This window comes from Dendropsophus ebraccatus, chromosome 2 (genome assembly GCF_027789765.1).
Source record: "Dendropsophus ebraccatus isolate aDenEbr1 chromosome 2, aDenEbr1.pat, whole genome shotgun sequence".
Classification (NCBI taxonomy): Eukaryota; Metazoa; Chordata; class Amphibia; order Anura; family Hylidae; genus Dendropsophus; species Dendropsophus ebraccatus.
In genome coordinates, this window is record NC_091455.1 from 5,751,381 (window position 1) to 5,770,142 (window position 18,762).

At 44.3% G+C, this 18,762-nt stretch overlaps 1 protein-coding gene across 1 annotated transcript in view; it reads left to right on the top strand.

Annotated features, from left to right (window-relative positions):
* LOC138782896 (uncharacterized) overlaps positions 1 to 18,762 on the top strand; it is a 128,853-nt gene that overhangs the window by 89,337 nt on the left and 20,754 nt on the right. The window contains exons 11-12 of the mRNA XM_069956838.1: positions 1,148 to 1,432; positions 2,820 to 3,002. Coding sequence (XP_069812939.1) covers positions 1,148 to 1,432; positions 2,820 to 3,002 — 468 coding nt within the window. The remainder of the gene's footprint in view (positions 1 to 1,147; positions 1,433 to 2,819; positions 3,003 to 18,762) is intronic.

Genomic DNA, 18,762 nt, shown 5'->3' on the forward strand with positions numbered 1-18,762 from the left:
CGACCTCATTCACCTGGCAAGAAAATGGCTGGAGCCAGACACCTCTACTTCTTGGCAGAGCCTGGAGAAGGTCATAGTTCATTGCTACATCAGAGCCCCTCCTCCAGAGTTAGAATGATGGGTCGGGCAAGGTGACCCCCAAGGATGCCGACCACCTTATCAGCCTTGTTTAAAGGACCCCTGGCTAGAAAGAAGACATCCCGCCGAGGGATATTACACGGTCAGAACACCAGGACGGGTGAGAGGTGGTGAATTGTACTTTCATCCCCTGGTAACAACGGGCACATTACAATACGGACTTTTTGGAGAATTGTAGCAGTTGGATTGCAGCTGTAATGTTGTATAGTTTGTATTGTAAGACGCAATGCCCTCCCGTACCCGGAAACAATGAGCACCAAGTCTAAGCCGCTAATGTTTGGTGGGATGGATGCAATATATCCCATCATTTCCAGTACATCTGGTAATAATCTGCAGCTGACTACATTGGCAATTAATCTACTTGAAGCTGTTGTTGTGTTATAACCCTGGACAGACCACCGGGGCCTGCGGCATTGTCTTTTATGCTACATACATTGTTATTATGCATGAGTTTGTAGAGAATTTTTAACAGGTCTCTCGTATATCACATATAACTATAGTATACTGCACTTCTAAGAAGGAATAAAGAACATGATGAAGCATCACAGGATCCTGGATCTGTATTAAATGGGCACTGTCACTTTAAAAAAAAAAAAAAAAAAAACTTCTCAAAAGTTCTGATCGGTTGGGGTCCACTGATCGTGAGAACCATTGGGAAATAGTGTGCGGCAGCGAAGGGAACAGCCATATGTCCTGGGCACAGAGAAGGGGGAGAGAAGTCCTGAGCCACAAGCTTCTCCACACTCACCCCAAACACCCATAAACCAAGTGACTGGCATAACTCTGCAGCAGTTTTATAAGGGACTGCAACCATTGTCTTGTAGGGCAGCTACCTCCAGAAGGTGCAGAAGGTCCGCTCTGCATATCCTCCTGTCCATATTCCTGACACTTATTGGGATTAATGGGGAGAACAGAAGGGTAGGACAACCACATATGAAAGGATAAAACGGACGTCAGGTCCTACATTCCAGCTCCATATACCTTACAACTCATCTATTGTTATTATTACAGCCACGAATATAGCGAGAGATGGAGAAGCCTCCCAGCAATCTGACTATCAACATGCAGTAATGGGGTACGCCAAAAACGCCATAGATGGGAACAAAGATGGAAATTACTTCAAGGGATCCTGCACTCACACCAATGCAGTACTGAATGCTTGGTGGAAACTCACCCTGAAAAAGCCCTCCAAGATATCATACGTGGTCCTGAAAAATAGGGAGGACGCCGGTAAGGAGCGGCTGCTGGGAGCTGAGGTCCGAATAGGGAATGACCCCAACAACAACAACCCAGTGTAAGTTCATATCCTGATCTCCCAAGATACTACAATGTCCCGTCATGTGTTCCTCCACAATGTCCCGTGTTCTGTTCCTCCACATTGTCCCATCTTGTGTTCCTCCACAATGTCCCATCTTGTGTTCCTCCACAATGTCCTGTCTTGTGTTCCTCCACAATGTCCCATCTTGTGTTCCTCCACATTGTTCTGTCTTCCGTTCCTCCACAATGTCCTGTCTTGTGTTCCTCCACAATGTCCCGTCTTGTGTTCCTCCACAATGTCCCATCTTCTGTTCCTCCACAATGTCCTGTCTTGTGTTCCTCCACAATGTCCCGTCTTGTGTTCCTCCACAATGTCCCGTCTTGTGTTCCTCCACAATGTCCCGTCTTGTGTTCCTCCACAATGTCCCGTCTTGTGTTCCTCCACAATGTCCCGTCTTGTGTTCCTCCACAATGTCCCGTCTTCTGTTCCTCCACAATGTCCTGTCTTGTGTTCCTCCACAATGCCCCGTCTTGTGTTCCTCCACAATGTCCCATCTTGTGTTCCTCCACAATGTCCCGTCTTGTGTTCCTCCACAATGTCCCATCTTGTGTTCCTCCACAATGTCCCATCTTGTGTTCCCCCACAGTGTCCCATCTTGTGTTCCTCCACAATGTCCCGTCTTCTGTTCCTCCACAATGTCCCGTCTTGTGTTCCTCTACAATGTCCTGTCTTGTGTTCCTCTACAATGTCCCGTCTTGTGTTCCTCCACAATGTCCCGTCTTCTGTTCCTCCTCAATGTCCCGTCTTCTGTTCCTCCACAATGTCCTGACTTCTGCTCCTCCATGATGCTCTGCCTTTTGTAGCTGTTTTTTGTGTCTTCTCAGTCACTCATGCTATTGTCTTAGCAGTTGACTGTCTTAAAGGGGTATAGCGGCGCTATAAGAAATTATTCACATAATAACACACATTACAAAGTTATACAACTTTGTAATGTATGTTATGTATGTGAATGGCCCCCTTCCCCGTGTTTCCTGACCCCCGCCCGTGGACCCAAAATGTAGTGCATTATACATAACTGATTTGTGTCGACCCCCGTCCGCGTTATGCTCAGCCAATCGCGGCTGAGCATAGTTATGACGCAGTAGAGGGGTCCGGCATGAGGGACGGCAGGAGCGGGTGGGCCGACCTCCCGAAGATTACATCACTGTCAGAAGAAATGCGGACGGGGGTCGACACAAATCAGGTATGTATAATGCACTACACTTCTGGGTCCACGGGCGGGGGTCGGGGAACACGGGGAAGGGGGCCATTCACATACATAACATACATTACAAAGTTGTATAACTTTGTAATGTGTGTTATTTTGTGAATAATTTCTTAGCGCCGCACTACCCCTTTAAGGTTTTGCTTGTTTCTCCTCCAGGTGCGGTAAGGTCACAAGTGTTGCGTCTCCTGACCTGCCTTTCTGCTGTAACGGGATGGAAGGTCAGTACATCAGCGTTGTGATCCCAGGACGCACAGAGTACCTGACACTATGCGAGGTCGAGGTTTATGGAGATGCTGCCACTACAGACGATGATGACGCCAAGAAGAACACAGTCTGCTGGTAGCCGCCAGATTCCAGATCTCTCCTTCTTTGTGCGGCCGGTTCTTTAGCATCTCCTGTTCTGTTCTCCACTGTATATACTCTGGTTTCGGGATTGTTATTAACTAGACATTAGCGCAACTGGAGCATGCTGGGGTCAGATCGTCCGGCATTTGGTTACTGAAGATGTTGGATGCCACCCTAGGTCATAGGCTGTATCTATGTTTTCCACGACTCCCAAGGGCTGCATCCACCTTCAGCCGCCAATAATCGAATGCCGAACGATCCGACTCCAGCGCGCTACAGTTGCGCTCATCTACAGTAATGACGTTCTCTGCTAATATTTCTGCATCAGATAAAAACCCCAAAATAAACCAAAAATAAAGCTTTTTTTAATTCGACCCTCATGTCTTTACTTTATTAGTCATCAACTGCAGGAAAGAAAGTGTGGAGAATCATAACCCCCCACACACACACACACACAGACACACACACACACATACACGCACACACACACGCACACACATACACGAACACACATGCACGCACACACACACGCACACACACGGACACGCACACACGCGCACTCACACACACATACATGCACACATACACACACGCACACACACGCACACACATACACGCGCACGCACACGCATGCACACACACACACGCACACACACACACACACACATACACACACACACATACACACACACATACACGCACACACACATACACGCACACACACATACACGCACACACACACACATACACGCACACACACACACATACACTCGCGCACACACACACATACACGCACACACACATACACGCACACACACACATACACGCACACACGGACACGCACACATACACGCGCACACACACATACACACACATACACGCACACACATACACGCACACACATACACGCACACACACACACACGCGCACACACATACACGCACACACACACATACACGCACACACACATACACGCACACACACAAGCACACGCATGCACACACACACGGACACACACACGGACACGCACACACGCGCACTCACACACATACATGCACACAAAGTTTTGGGTTGATCCCGGGGGCTATGCGCTGCACCCCCCACGATCAGTCAGTCGCGACCCTGCTGCAATAGTCGGGAACAGAAAGCAGTCTTTTCCCGACTGTTTAACCCTTTACATGCCATAGCTAATGGAGACCGTGTAAAGAGAATGACAGTGGGAAGGAGCTAGGGACAATGGAAGTCCTGGACCGCTAGCTGGGGGATCCTCCATGTGACTGGGATCTGCGCTCAGCTGCCACAGCCTAGGGGTTTATGTCATTGTTCGGGCGCTGCTGACGTGAAGAGAAGTGAGGGCCTGGCGGGAAGCAGACATCGGCCGATCTGGTGAGTGACAGCATGGTATCCCAGGCTGCTGGTGGGGGCAGGCATGTCACATAGCTGGTGCCTTATGGGGGGGGGGGGGCATCTGGTGGCTTTCTGGGTCTCTAGGAGATGAATGTACAATCCCAGGTCACACTGGCACCATGTTCTAGTGCTGGGCCATGGCCACCTGTCCTGTGTTTATGTGAACTGTTTATAGGCTTCACTGCACCAGGGAAGAGGTAGAACTGCCAGGAACCGAGGAGAGTCCATTCCCAGCAGTTACTTAACCTGCTAGTGATGGGACGTCATGTGAAGGATCTGACTGTGAGAAAGCTCCCCCTGTCCCCAGGTACCTGTCGGCACATGGTAATAGAAGTTGCTGTGTACTGTAGTTGGCAGTCCTACGTGAGCAGGTTACCTATGCACAATCTTAGGTCTCGTACTGTAAGGAAGAGTCAGAGAGGAGTTGTGGCTCAGTGTATGTGCCTCACTATGGCCGCCTCACCACTGCTTCCTCCTCCCTCCTTTTCATGAATAACCTCTCTGCTGTCCGGCCTCCTGCTCGCTCAGCCATCAGCCAGTGTCTCGGAGTGTTTCTATCAGACATAAACTGCCTACAAAGGGCTGATCTGCAATCACATATGGCTGTGTTGGTGCCGTGGCCCGGGTTGCTGGTACTGATGTTCAGTTCTGGTGTTTTGGGGGCTACTTGTCATGGTGGCCAGCCACCCACGTCCAAAAACATAGCAACCGAACCTTGGTTTGGACAGGTGTGAGGTGTGGATTTTAGGTGGAGGTGCGATGTTGGAGATGAGTCCCACTTTAAACAACTTGGAAATTTTACTTGGAAAAAGGTATCCAATCTCCAAAAGGCACAGTGGCCCGCAACATGGTACCGAGGAGGCTCTGGTGCAGGGTGATATCCAACAATAGCAAGAAAACTGCAGATGCCGGGGAGTCCTTTCAAAAGTGTATAGGTCAATAAGAGTCCAATCCTTGCAGATGCAGCGCCCACTATACATCACAAGTGGACAACTTGAGTTCCACTTTGAGCTCCAATGGCATGGAGGATGCAGGGTAAGAGAACGTTCTCAGCAGAGCTGGGCACGGACTTCTATGAACAGTTGCAGGGATTTGGACTGAGGAAGCAGCAAAGTACAAAAGTGGCCAAAAGGGCCCCAACTTTTTCGTTTTAACAGCAGAGCGTCCCTTTTATAGCAGCAACGGCAATTAAAGGGGTTACCCAGTGCTACAAAAACATGGCCACTTTTATACCATTCGTGTCTCCAGATTGGGTGGGGTTTGAAACTCAGTTCCACTAAAGTAAATGGAGCTTAATTGCAAACCGCACCTGAACTGGAGACAAGAGTCGTGCAAAAGTGGCCACGTCGTTGAGTGGAAACTCTGCTTTTCCTGGGTCATGCAAGCCACAGCCCCCTTCTAGCCCCCCCCCCCCCCATCTTAGAAGTAACTATAGCAGGGTTAGTAGTGGTCGCGGGTACAGCAGACGTGGTGACCGCCACGTTGTAAGTTACTTGGGGCTGTACCTGCATGATGGTGAAGGCTCCTGTAGCATCCACAGTCCGGAAGGTTGGGCCTCTTAGCCGACAGAATCCAGCAGTGTATACCGACTTTTGCTCCTCCTGTCATCTGTGGTATGCCTCCCAGGTTTCGTCCCAGTGCTGAAACACTGTTGGCTTGTAGGATTCCTGGACAGGCTGACCATGTGTGGTTATGGCAGCAGCCTATTCTTCCCTAACCTGCAGGAAAGGGGTGTAGTCCATGATCGGATCATCATCTAGGCATCTCTGCCAGTAAATACAGCTTCATCCCATCTGGGAATCTTGACTGGAGGCTTCGGTGTGGGGTGTCCGCCCATGACAGGTCCCTAGGTGCCGGTTGTCATACCAGTGGTTCCGGATGTGCAGCAACTCGGTACGGGTCCAACTTGCATTCCTATGGGGTTGGTCTTCAGCAAGCTGGCCGTCACCGGTGACGTCAGTGTAGGGGAGACCAACTTACTCAACGCTCCCATGAGGAACTTTTCTTGACTTTTTGATTCCGCCTGTGTCACAGTTTGGTAGTTTGGCAGGAACACAGTCTCTTTGGCGGGAATTTTTGCAACTTGGTGGGAACTTCTGCAGCTTTTCCCGCATTGGAAAAAGTCCTTGTAATACAGCAACTTTTGTAGAATCTCCTGAGCAAAGTCTCTTTTTACAGGGGGCTCCCCCACTTGAGTAGTAGTTCGGTTAGCTTCCAGGCTTCTGTACACACCTGGGATGAGTTGCAGTAGAATATAGACTTTCTTGACGTTTTACAGGCGTCTTCGCAATAGTTCCAAAATAAAGCACCGTATAGGTTCTCAGCAGTTGGTTGAGCAGTTTGGTAGAGAAAACGTATTGTACCGCACCAAAAACTCACCTCACAAAAAATTGCAAAAACAACATTTTTACAAAAATCAATAAAGGAAGTCTCTGATACACTTTTGAAGGGGGTTCCTATTTGCACAAAAACAGACGAATCCTGGTTCGTGACACACAATGCCGTGGCCCGGGGGAGCTGGTACTGATGTTGGGCCTGCTGGTGGGTTCTGGTGTTTTGGAGGCTACTTGTCACGGTAGCCAGGAGTGGTAACAACCACGACCCCCCCCCACCCCCCGACACCGGACCTTGGTTAGGACAGGTGTGAGGTACAAGGTGTGAGGGCAGGTGCAATGGTAGAGATGACTTTAATCAACAGTTATAAACAGTGCTCAGGTGCTTTAGTGCATAAATGGTCAATAACAATAATCCAACAGGTAGATAGGTGAGTTGACAGAAGAAACAACACAGGAGATAGGGAGCGGATAGGAGGGACCCTGCGTAATGTATTATGTACTCTGCCGAGGTGTGGTGAAGTGTCTCTATAGTGTGTGAAGTAATTCTTGTACTCGTGTATGGATACCCAGTTATCTCACCTAATTGCCTTCTGCCCCACAGTGTCGGGTTACCCGTCTGGGGTGGTACAAGTCCCAGGTCTCTGCTCTGGGTGGAGATAGCTTGTAGTGGCCTTAGTAGAGTGGCTTCTGGCACTGTGCTCTAGTGCAGCTCCAGTCTTTTGCAATTAAAAATACTGTTAAAATATATATATATATATATATATATATATATATAAATAAATGTATATTTATATATATATATATATTTATTTTTTGACAGTATATTTAATTGCACAATGGTGGATTCGTTTATATTTAATTATTGAACAACGAAACTGATTTTATTACAACAAAAATGTGTTTTATTAATTTAATATTAATTAGTACAGGAAGCTCCATTAAGCCGTTAATTGATATTGCTGGTAAATAGAGCATTCTGTACTAATCATCACTTTACTTTAATTAAAACATCAAATGTTTCTTCTAATTATGTTATGACAATAGCATTATTAGAAGAAACATTTAGAATTATATGTGCGCTCAGCTGATTGGCTGTTCGGCTGAGCGCACATATAATGAGCCGGTCCGCAGCACAGTGACTTCATTGTGCTGCGGACCAGCGAAGAGGACACATCGGGACATCGGATGGTGAGTATAGAGCTCTCCCCACCCCCTCCCCGGCACTGCACCCCTCCCAGCAAGGAAGGGTATCCTATGGATTACGTCGGATTCGGTGGACTACGTCGATGACCAGTGGTTGTTTGGTGTTTTTGTTTTTTTTTTTATAAAATGGTCAATGAGGGGTGTGGGGGTGTTTTTATTTGAATAAAAAGAAATTTTCCACTTGTGTCTTGTCTTTATTTCTTTACTTTATAGACTTAGTAGTGGAAGCCGTCTAATAGACGGAATCCATTACTAAGTTGGGGCCTAGTGTTAGCCGGTATAAAATGGCTAACACTAACCCCCCCATTATTACCCCAGTACCCAATGCCACCAGGGGTACTGGGAAGAGCCCGGTGCCAGTGGTCCCGGAGCGTCAAAATTGGCGCTCCTGGACCAGGCGGCAGCAGGCTGGTAAGATTTAGGCTGGGGAGGGCCTAAACCAATGGCTCTTCCCACCCTGGTGTTACCAGGCTGCTGTCGATTGGTTTTTAACCCGGCTGGTTATAAAAATAGGGGGGACCCTATGCGCTTTTTTTTAAATAAATAAATAATTTTAAAAAAAGAGTAGGGTTCCCCCTATTTTTATAACCAGCCGGGTTAAAAACCAAGCGACAGCAGCCTGGTAACACCAGGGTGGGAAGAGCCATTGTTTTAGGCCCTCCCCAGCCTAAATCTTACCAGCCTGCTGCCGCCCCAGTCCAGGAGCGCCAATTTTGATGCTCCGGGACCACTGGCATCCGGCTCTTCCCAGTACCCCTGGTGGCATTGGGTACTGGGGTAATAATGGGGGGTTTTAGTGTTAGCCATTTTATACCGGCTAACACTAGGCCCCAACTTAGTAATGGATTCCGTCTATTAGACGGCTTCCACTACTAAGTCTATAAAGTAAAGAAATAAAGACAAGACACAAGTGGAAAAAATTTTTTTATTCAAATAAAAACACCCCCACACCCCTCATTGACCATTTTATAAAAAAAAAAAAAACACAAAACAACCGCTGGTCATCGACGTAGTCCACGGAATCCGACGTAATCCACAGGATACCGATATCTGAAAAACAAAAAGGGAGAAACACACAAAAAACACACAAACAGGAGCACAACACCCATCATTGTGAGCGGTGTTGTGCTCCTTACAGTATGCAGCATCTTTACAGATCGCTGCTTACAGTCTGGCCCCCAAGGGGTTAAGGGAGGATGTATTGTATCCCCCTTAACCCCTTGGGGGCCAGACTGATGTCAGACTGCACCCATCCCAGCAAGGAAGGGGTTAAGTAACCCCCCTTCCTTTCTGGGAGGGGTGCAGTGCTGGGGAGGGCGTGGGGAGAGCTCTATACTCACCCCGATGTGTCCTCTTCGCTGGTCCGCAGCACAATGAAGTCACTGTACTGCGGACCGGTTCTTTATATGTGCGCTGAGCCGATCAGCCAATCAGCTGAGCGCACATATAATTCTAAATGTTTCTTCTAATAATGCTATTGTGATAACATAATTAGAAGAAACATTTGATGTTTTCATTAAAGTAAAGTGATGATTAGTACAGAATGCTCTATTGCCGGGAATATGAATTAACGGCTTATGGAGCTTCCTGTACTAATTAATATTTAATTAATAAAACACATTTTCGTTGTAATAAAATCAGTTTCGTTGTTCAATTATTTAATTCTAACGAATCCATCATTGTGCAATTAAATATACTGTAAAAAAATAAATATATATATAAATATACATTTATTTATATATATATTTATTTTAACAGTATATTTAATTGCACAATGATGGATTCATAGAATTAAATTATTGAACAACGAAAGGGACTTTATTACAATGAAAATGTGTTTTATTAATTTAATAGATTAACTATTAGAGGCATCGGCATTCGGCATTATTGCCGGCTATTTTTGAAGTACTCCGTACGGACCGCCTGTCAATCCACGGCCGTGAATTTGCACATTTCCAGCCGCAAACAATGGTCTTGTTCACTTTTTACGGGTCCGTTTACGATCGGGCCGTAGGCTCATACATAGTGTGCACTGTGCAGCCGTATATCGTATACTTTCCAGCGTACGCATGAACCGGAAAAATACGGCCGATGATTTACAGCCCGCAATACAGCCGCACAGATACATAGGGGGAGATTTATCAAAGGGTGTAAAATTTAGACTGGTGCAAACTACCCACAGCAACCAATCACAGCTCAGCTTTAGGCAGTGCTGAAAGGAAAGAGGAGCTGTGATTGGTTGCTGTGGGCAGTTTGCACCAGTCTAAATTTTACACCCTTTGATAAATCTCCCCCATAGTGTGAACATAGCCTTACACTGGTTCCTCCTTCATTCTGCTTGTAAAGCCTGACAGGAGAAACCTATCCGAAGGATACAGGCTGAAGCTGCATCACCTAGGAACACACAGAGACTCTATAATAGGAGTAGGGGGCAGAACATTTGTGTCACTGATCTATTACTTGCTGCACTTAGATAAGACGTGCAGCCATTGACTCCACTGCTGTAAACCATACACCTGTATATGGCAGTAATATATATATATACCTGTACATGGCAGTAATGTGTACACCTGTATATGGCAGTAATATATATATACCTGTATATGGCAGTAATGTGTACACCTGTATATGGCAGTAATATATATATACCTGTATATGGCAGTAATGTGTACACCTGTATATGGCAGTAATGTGTACACCTGTATATGGCAGTAATGTGTACACCTGTATATGGCAGTAATGTGTACACCTGTATATGGCAGTAATGTGTATACCTGTATATGGCAGCAATATGTATACCTGTATATGGCAGTAATGTGTATACCTGTATATGGCAGTAATGTGTATACCTGTATATGGCAGTAATGTGTACACCTGTATATGGCAGTAATGTGTACACCTGTATATGGCAGTAATATATATACCTGTATATGGCAGTAATGTGTATACCTGTATATGGCAGTAATATATATACCTGTATATGGCAGTAATGTGTATACCTGTATATGGCAGTAATATATATACCTGTATATGGCAGTAATGTGTATACCTGTATATGGCAGTAATATATATACCTGTATATGGCAGTAATGTGTATGGCTGCGTTCACACTACGTATATTTATGTCAGTATATTTCAGTCAGTATTGCAACCAAAACCAGGAGTGGATTGAAAACACAGAAAGGATCTGATCACACAATGTTGAAATTGAGTGGATGGCCGTCATATAACAGTAAATAACGGCCATTATTTCAATATAACAGCCATTGTTCTAAAATAACAGCAAATATTTGCCATTATATGACGGCCATCCACTCAATTACACCATTATGTGAACAGAGCCTTTCTGTGTTTTTAATCCACTCCTGGTTTTGGTTGCAATATGAGGACCACAATACTGACTGAAATATACGTAGTGTGAACCCAGCCTATACCTGTATATGGCAGTAATATATATACCTGTATATGGCTGTAATATATATATACCTGTATATGGCAGTAATGTGTACACCTGTATATGGCAGTAATGTGTACACCTGTATATGGCAGTAATGTGTATACCTGTATATGGCAGTAATGTGTATACCTGTATATGGCAGTAATGTGTACACCTGTATATGGCAGTAATGTGTACACCTGTATATGGCAGTAATGTGTACACCTGTATATGGCAGTAATGTGTACACCTGTATATGGCAGTATTATATATACCTGTATATGGCAGTAATGTGTATACCTGTATATGGCAGTAATGTATATACCTGTATATGGCAGTAATGTGTATACCTGTATATGGCTGTAATATATATATACCTGTATATGGCAGCAATATATATACCTGTATATGGCAGCAATATATATACCTGTATATGGCAGTAATGTGTACACCTGTATATGGCAGTAATGTGTATACCTGTATATAGCAGTAATGTGTATACCTGTATATGGCAGTAATGTGTATACCTGTATATGGCAGTAATGTGTACACCTGTATATGGCAGTAATGTGTACACCTGTATATGGCAGTATTATATATACCTGTATATGGCAGTAATGTGTACACCTGTATATGGCAGTATTATATATACCTGTATATGGCAGTAATGTGTATACCTGTATATGGCAGTAATGTATATACCTGTATATGGCAGTAATGTGTATACCTGTATATGGCAGTAATGTATATACCTGTATATGGCAGTAATGTGTACACCTGTATATGGCAGTAATGTGTATACCTGTATATGGCAGTAATGTGTACACCTGTATATGGCAGTAATGTATATACCTGTATATGGCAGTAATGTGTACACCTGTATATGGCAGTAATGTGTACACCTGTATATGGCAGTAATATATATACACCTGTATATGGCAGTAATGTATATACCTGTATATGGCAGTAATGTGTACACCTGTATATGGCAGTAATGTGTACACCTGTATATGGCAGCAATGTGTATACCTGTATATGGCAGTAATGTGTATACCTGTATATGGCTGTAATATATATATACCTGTATATGGCAGTAATGTATATACCTGTATATGGCAGTAATGTGTACACCTGTATATGGCAGTAATGTGTACACCTGTATATGGCAGTAATGTATATACCTGTATATGGCAGTAATGTGTACACCTGTATATAGCTGATATATTCAGTGTTTGTATACCGCTCAGAGCCCTCAGTCGGCTTCTCTATCTTGGTGTTTGCTTTAAAAGCTGTCGGTCCTGTCTAAAGGAACGTGTAGCGATGGCATTTATTTAGGTGGGAGGTGAAGGCTATTGTCCTGCTGTGCGGGGAGGTGGGACACCACATATTACACCCCACCGCCCATCATCTCATATAGGTACCCGCACACTCTAAGGTATAACCATCCAGCACGGCGGCTGCAGGAACCTTCTCAGGTGAGCCCGATCCTGTATAGGAGAACACTACAGGGACTAGTCGCTGACTATGGGGGGGGGGTATTGTAGATGCAGGGTGAATATTACACTATCTCTCCTTACCACTGCAGTCCATGTATAGGCTGAACAGGTGGATACAAGCCGCACATAGATAAGAACACACACAGAGCAGTGTATAATGTATAGCAGTGTATAATGTATAGTAGCTGTATATAATGTACAGTCATGGCCAAAAAATTTGAGAATGATACAAATATTAATTTTTACAAAGTCTACTGCTTCAGTTTTTAAAATAACAACTTGCATATAGTCCAGAATGTTATACAGAGGGATCAGCTTAACAGCAATTACTTGCAAAGTCAATATTTGCAGAGAAAATGAACTTTATCCCCCAAAACACATTTCAACATCATTGCAGCCCTGCCTTACCAGGACCAGCTAACATTGTTTCAGTGATTGCTCCATTATCACAGGTGTGGGTGTTGATGAGGACTGGGCTGGAGATCAATCTGTCATGATTAAGTAAGAATGACACCACTGGACACTTTAAAAGGAGGCTGGTGCTTGGCATCATTGTTTCTCTTCTGTTAACCATGGTCATCTCTTAAGAAACACGTGCAGTCATCATTGCACTGCACAAAAATGGCCTAACAAGGAAGAGTATCGCAGCTAGAAAGATTGCACCTCAGTCAACAATCTATCGCATCATCAAGAACTTCAAGGAGAGAGGTTCCATTGTTGCCAAAAAGGCTCCAGGGCGCCCAAGGACCAGCAAGCGCCAGGACCGTCTCTTATAAGTGTGGTCAGCTGTGGGATGGGGCTACCAGCAGTGCAGAGCTCGCTCAGGAATGGCAGCAGGCAGGTGTGAGGGCATCTGCACTGTGTACTGTGAGGCGGAGACTCTTGGAGCAAGGCCTGGTCTCATGGAGGGCAGCAAAGAAGCCACTTCTCTCCAGAAAAACATCAGGGACAGACTGATATTCTGCAAAAGGTCCAGGGAGCGGACTGCTGAGGACTGGGGGAAAGGTCCAGGGAGTGGACTGCTGAGGACTGGGGGAAAGGTCCAGGGAGTGGACTGCTGGGGACTGGGGGAAAGGTCCAGGGAGCGGACTGCTGAGGACTGGGGGAAAGGTCCAGGGAGAGGACTGCTGAAGACTGGGGGAAAGGTCCAGGGAGTGGACTGCTGAGGACTGGGGGAAAGGTCCATGGAGTGGACTGCTGAGCACTGGGGGAAAGGTCCAGGGAGTGGACTGCTGAGGACTGGGGGAAAGGTCCAGGGAGTGGACTGCTGAGGAGTGCGGGAAAGGTCCAGGGAGCGGACTGCAGAGGACTGGGGGAAAGGTCCAGGGAGTGGACTGCTGAGGACTGGGGGAAAGGTCCAGGGAGCGGACTGCTGAGGACTGGGGGAAAGGTCCAGGGAGCGGACTGCTGAGGACTGGGGGAAAGGTCCAGGGAGCGGACTGCTGAGGACTGGGGGAAAGGTGCAGGGAGTGGACTGCTGAGGACTGGGGGAAAGGTCCAGGGAGTGGACTGCTGAGGACTGGAGGAAAGGTCCAGGGAGTGGACTGCTGAGGACTGGGGGAAAGGTGCAGGGAGTGGACTGCTGAGGACTGGGGGAAAGGTCCAGGGAGCGGACTGCTGAGGACTGGGGGAAAGTCATTGTCTCTGATGAATCCCCTTTCCGATTGTTTGGGACATCTGGAAAACAGCTTATTGGGAGAAGACGAGGTGAGCGCTACCACCAGTCTTGTCTCATGCCAACTGTAACCGGCATCCTGAAACCATTCATGTGTGGGGTTGCTTCTCAGCCAGGGAATCGGCTCTCACAGTCTCACAGCCTAAAAACACGGCCATGAATAAAGAATGGGACCAGAATGTCCTCCAAGAGCAACTTCTCCCAACCGTCCAAGAGCAGTTTGGCCACCAACAATGCCTTTTCCAGCATGATGGAGCACCTGGCCATAAAGCAAAGGTGATAACTAAATGGCTCAGGGAACAAAACATAGAGATTTTGGGTCCATGGCCTGGAAACTCCCCAGATCTTAATCCCATTGAGAACTTGTGGTCAATCATCAAGAGACGGGTGGACAAACAAAAACCAACAAATTATGACAAAATGCAAGCATTGATTGTGCAAGAATGGACGGCTATCAGTCAGGATTTGGTCCAGAAGTTGTATGAAAGCAGCCGGGGAGAATTGCAGAGGTCCTGAAGAAGCCGCAACACTGCAAATACTGACTTGCTGCAGTAACTCATCTACCTGTCAGTATAAACTTCTGTTACTCATAATATGATTGCAATTATATTTACGTATGTGATAAAAACATCAGACAAACACACATAAAAACCAGAGGGCAGAGGATCATGGGAAAATATAAGATTTGTGTCATTCTCAAAACTTGACTGTGTAGTAGATGTATAATAAATAGTAGCGTATAATGTATAGTAGTGTATAATGTATAGTAGTATATAATGTATAGTAGTGTATAATGTATAGTAGCTGTATAATGTATAGCAGTGTATAATATATAGCAGTGTATAATGTATAGTAGTATATAAAGTATAGTAGTGTATAATATATAGCGGTGTATAATGTATAGCAGTGTATAATGTATAGCAGTGTATAACGTATAGTAGTATATAATGTATAGTAGTGTATAATGTATAGTAGTGTATAATGTATAGTAGTGTATAATATATAGTAGCTGTATAATGTATAGTAGTATATAACGTATAGCAGCGTATAATGTATAGTAGTGTATAATGTATAGTAGTATATAATGTATAGCGGTGTATAATGTATAGTAGTATATAATGTATAGTAGTGTATAATGTATAGTAGTATATAAAGTATAGTAGTGTATAATATATAGCGGTGTATAATGTATAGCAGTGTATAATGTATAGCAGTGTATAACGTATAGTAGTATATAATGTATAGTAGTGTATAATGTATAGTAGTGTATAATGTATAGTAGTGTATAATATATAGTAGCTGTATAATGTATAGTAGTATATAACGTATAGCAGCGTATAATGTATAGTAGTGTATAATGTATAGTAGTATATAATGTATAGTAGTGTATAATGTATAGTAGTATATAAAGTATAGTAGTGTATAATATATAGCGGTGTATAATGTATAGCAGTGTATAATGTATAGCAGTGTATAACGTATAGTAGTATATAATGTATAGTAGTGTATAATGTATAGTAGTGTATAATGTATAGCAGTGTATAATGTATAGCAGTGTATAATGTATAGTAGTGTATAATGTATAGTAGTATATAATGTATAGTAGTATATAATGTATAGCAGTGTATAATGTATAGCAGTGTATAATGTATAGTAGTGTATAATGTATAGTAGTGTATAACGTATAGTAGTGTATAATGTATAGTAGTATATAATGTATAGTAGTGTATAATGTATAGTAGTGTATAATGTATAGCGGTGTATAATGTATAGTAGTATATAATGTATAGTAGTATATAATGTATAGCAGTGTATAATGTATAGCAGTGTATAATGTATAGTAGTGTATAATGTATAGTAGTGTATAACGTATAGTAGTGTATAATGTATAGTAGTATATAATGTATAGTAGTGTATAATGTATAGTAGTGTATAATGTATAGCGGTGTATAATGTATAGTAGTATATAATGTATAGTAGTATATAATGTATAGCAGTGTATAATGTATAGTAGTATATAATGTATAGCAGTGTATAATGTATAGTAGTGTATAATGTATAGTAGTATATAATGTATAGCAGTGTATAATGTATAGTAGTATATAATGTATAGTAGTGTATAATGTATAGCAGTATATAATGTATAGCAGTATATAATGTATAGTAGTATATAATGTATAGCAGTGTATAATGTATAGCGGCGGCGTTATCCTTAACCGTTAGGCGACCCTGGACGTACCCGTACATTCAGGGGCGCCTCACCGCGTTCAGAGCTCGTAGGCTGGGACCGTGGCCGTGCCCGCTAATACAGTAATCGGATGCAGCTGTCAAAGTTGACAGCTGCATCTGATTACCGAATGCAGCCGTTCCCTGGTGTCTAGTGGGGAGGACGTTGTCCTGGAGGAGCGATCCACACATCTTACCCCTTCCGGGGTCAGCGCCGTAATGGCGCTGATCCCGACTCGGCACTTGATTGCTTCCAGATGCAGCACAGATCTGAATGAGAGATCAGTGCACTTATACTAGAAGTCCTCCAGGGGGAATAACCCTAACCCCAGGGGGGGAATAACCCCAGGGGGGGGGGGGGGGAATAGCCCGAACCCCAGAGAGAATAACCCTAAACCCAGGGGGGGGGGGGGAAATAGCCCTAACCCCAGAGAGAATAACCCTAACCCCAGGGGGGGAATAACCCTAAGCCCAGGGGGGGAATAGCCCTAACCCCAGAGGGAATAACTCTAACCCCAGGGGGGGAATAACCCTAACCCCAGGGGGGGGGGAATAGCCCGAACCCCAGAGAGAATAACCCTAACCCCAGGGGGGGGGGAATAGCCCTAACCCCAGGAGGAATAACCCTAACCCCAGGGGGGGAATAACCCTAACCCCAGGGGGGGAATAACCCTAACCCCAGGGGGGGGGGGATAACCCTAACCCCAGGGGGGAATAACCCTAATCCCAGGGGGGGAATAACCCTAACCCCAGGGGGGGGGGATAACCCTAACCCCAGGGGGGAATAACCCTAATCCCAGGGGGGCTTCTAGTATAAGTGGTAGTATTTAGCCAAAAAACAGCATAAACAAAGGGCCACCACTGTTACATATAACAACTACTTAGTATCAAATGTCAATAAGTGGGTATTGGCCTGAGTCGTAAAGCTACCTCAATATAGCCCAAACATAAACCAAAGAAAAAACAAAATTGAGTAATGTAGCAAATATTATTTATTTAAGTACTCTTAAAATACAGAAAGAAAAAATAAATCAACACTATAAAAACAGGGTGGCAATCCTGGAGAGATATCACAAATACATAAATAACTGGGAGCAACTCATAAAAAGAACACTGGGACCGGGTATGAAGTGCTATGTGCAAAGGATTGTATTACATGGGGAGCAAACCCCTATATCAAATAAAAACACCCTTCCCACCCCATACAGGAATCGCTCATATTACCAATGTGTCACAAAAATCCGCTCACTCTCCAGGACGCCACCACCCCGACGCGCGTTTTGTGTCCTTCGTCCGGGGGATTGCCACCCTGTTTTTATAGTGTTGATTTATTTTTTCTTTCTGTATTTTAAGAGTACTTAAATAAATAATATTTGCTACATTACTCAATTTTGTTTTTTCTTTGGTTTATATAAGTGGTAGTAGTATAATAAAAGTCTGAATCACCCCCCTTTTTCTAGGTTATAAATAAAAATAAACAAATAAATAAACAAACATGTTTGCTATCGCCGCGTGCGTAATCGCCCGAACTATTAATAAATCACATTCCTGATCTCGCACGGTAAACGGCGTCAGCGCAAGAAAATCCCAAAGAGCAAAATTGCACATTTTTGGTCGCATCAAATCCAGAAAAATTGTAATAAAAAGCGATCAAAAAGCCGTATATGCGCAATCAAGGTACCGATAGAAAGATCACATCATGGCGCAAAAAATGACACCTGACAGTCAGTTTTACCCCAGGGGGAATGGCGTAAAAACACGGTCCCCCCAAATAAAAGAAATGTGTCTTTAGGTGGAAAAATGCAAGTGCTATGGCCTTTTAAGCACAAGGAGGGAAAAACGAAAACGCAAAAATTGAAATTGGCTCCGTCCTCTAAGGATTAAAGTGTAACTGTCTTTTTTCTTTTTTTTTTTTTGGCAGAAATCAGTAGTATAAGCGATTTTAAGAAACACTATAATTGGTTTGATTAGGCAA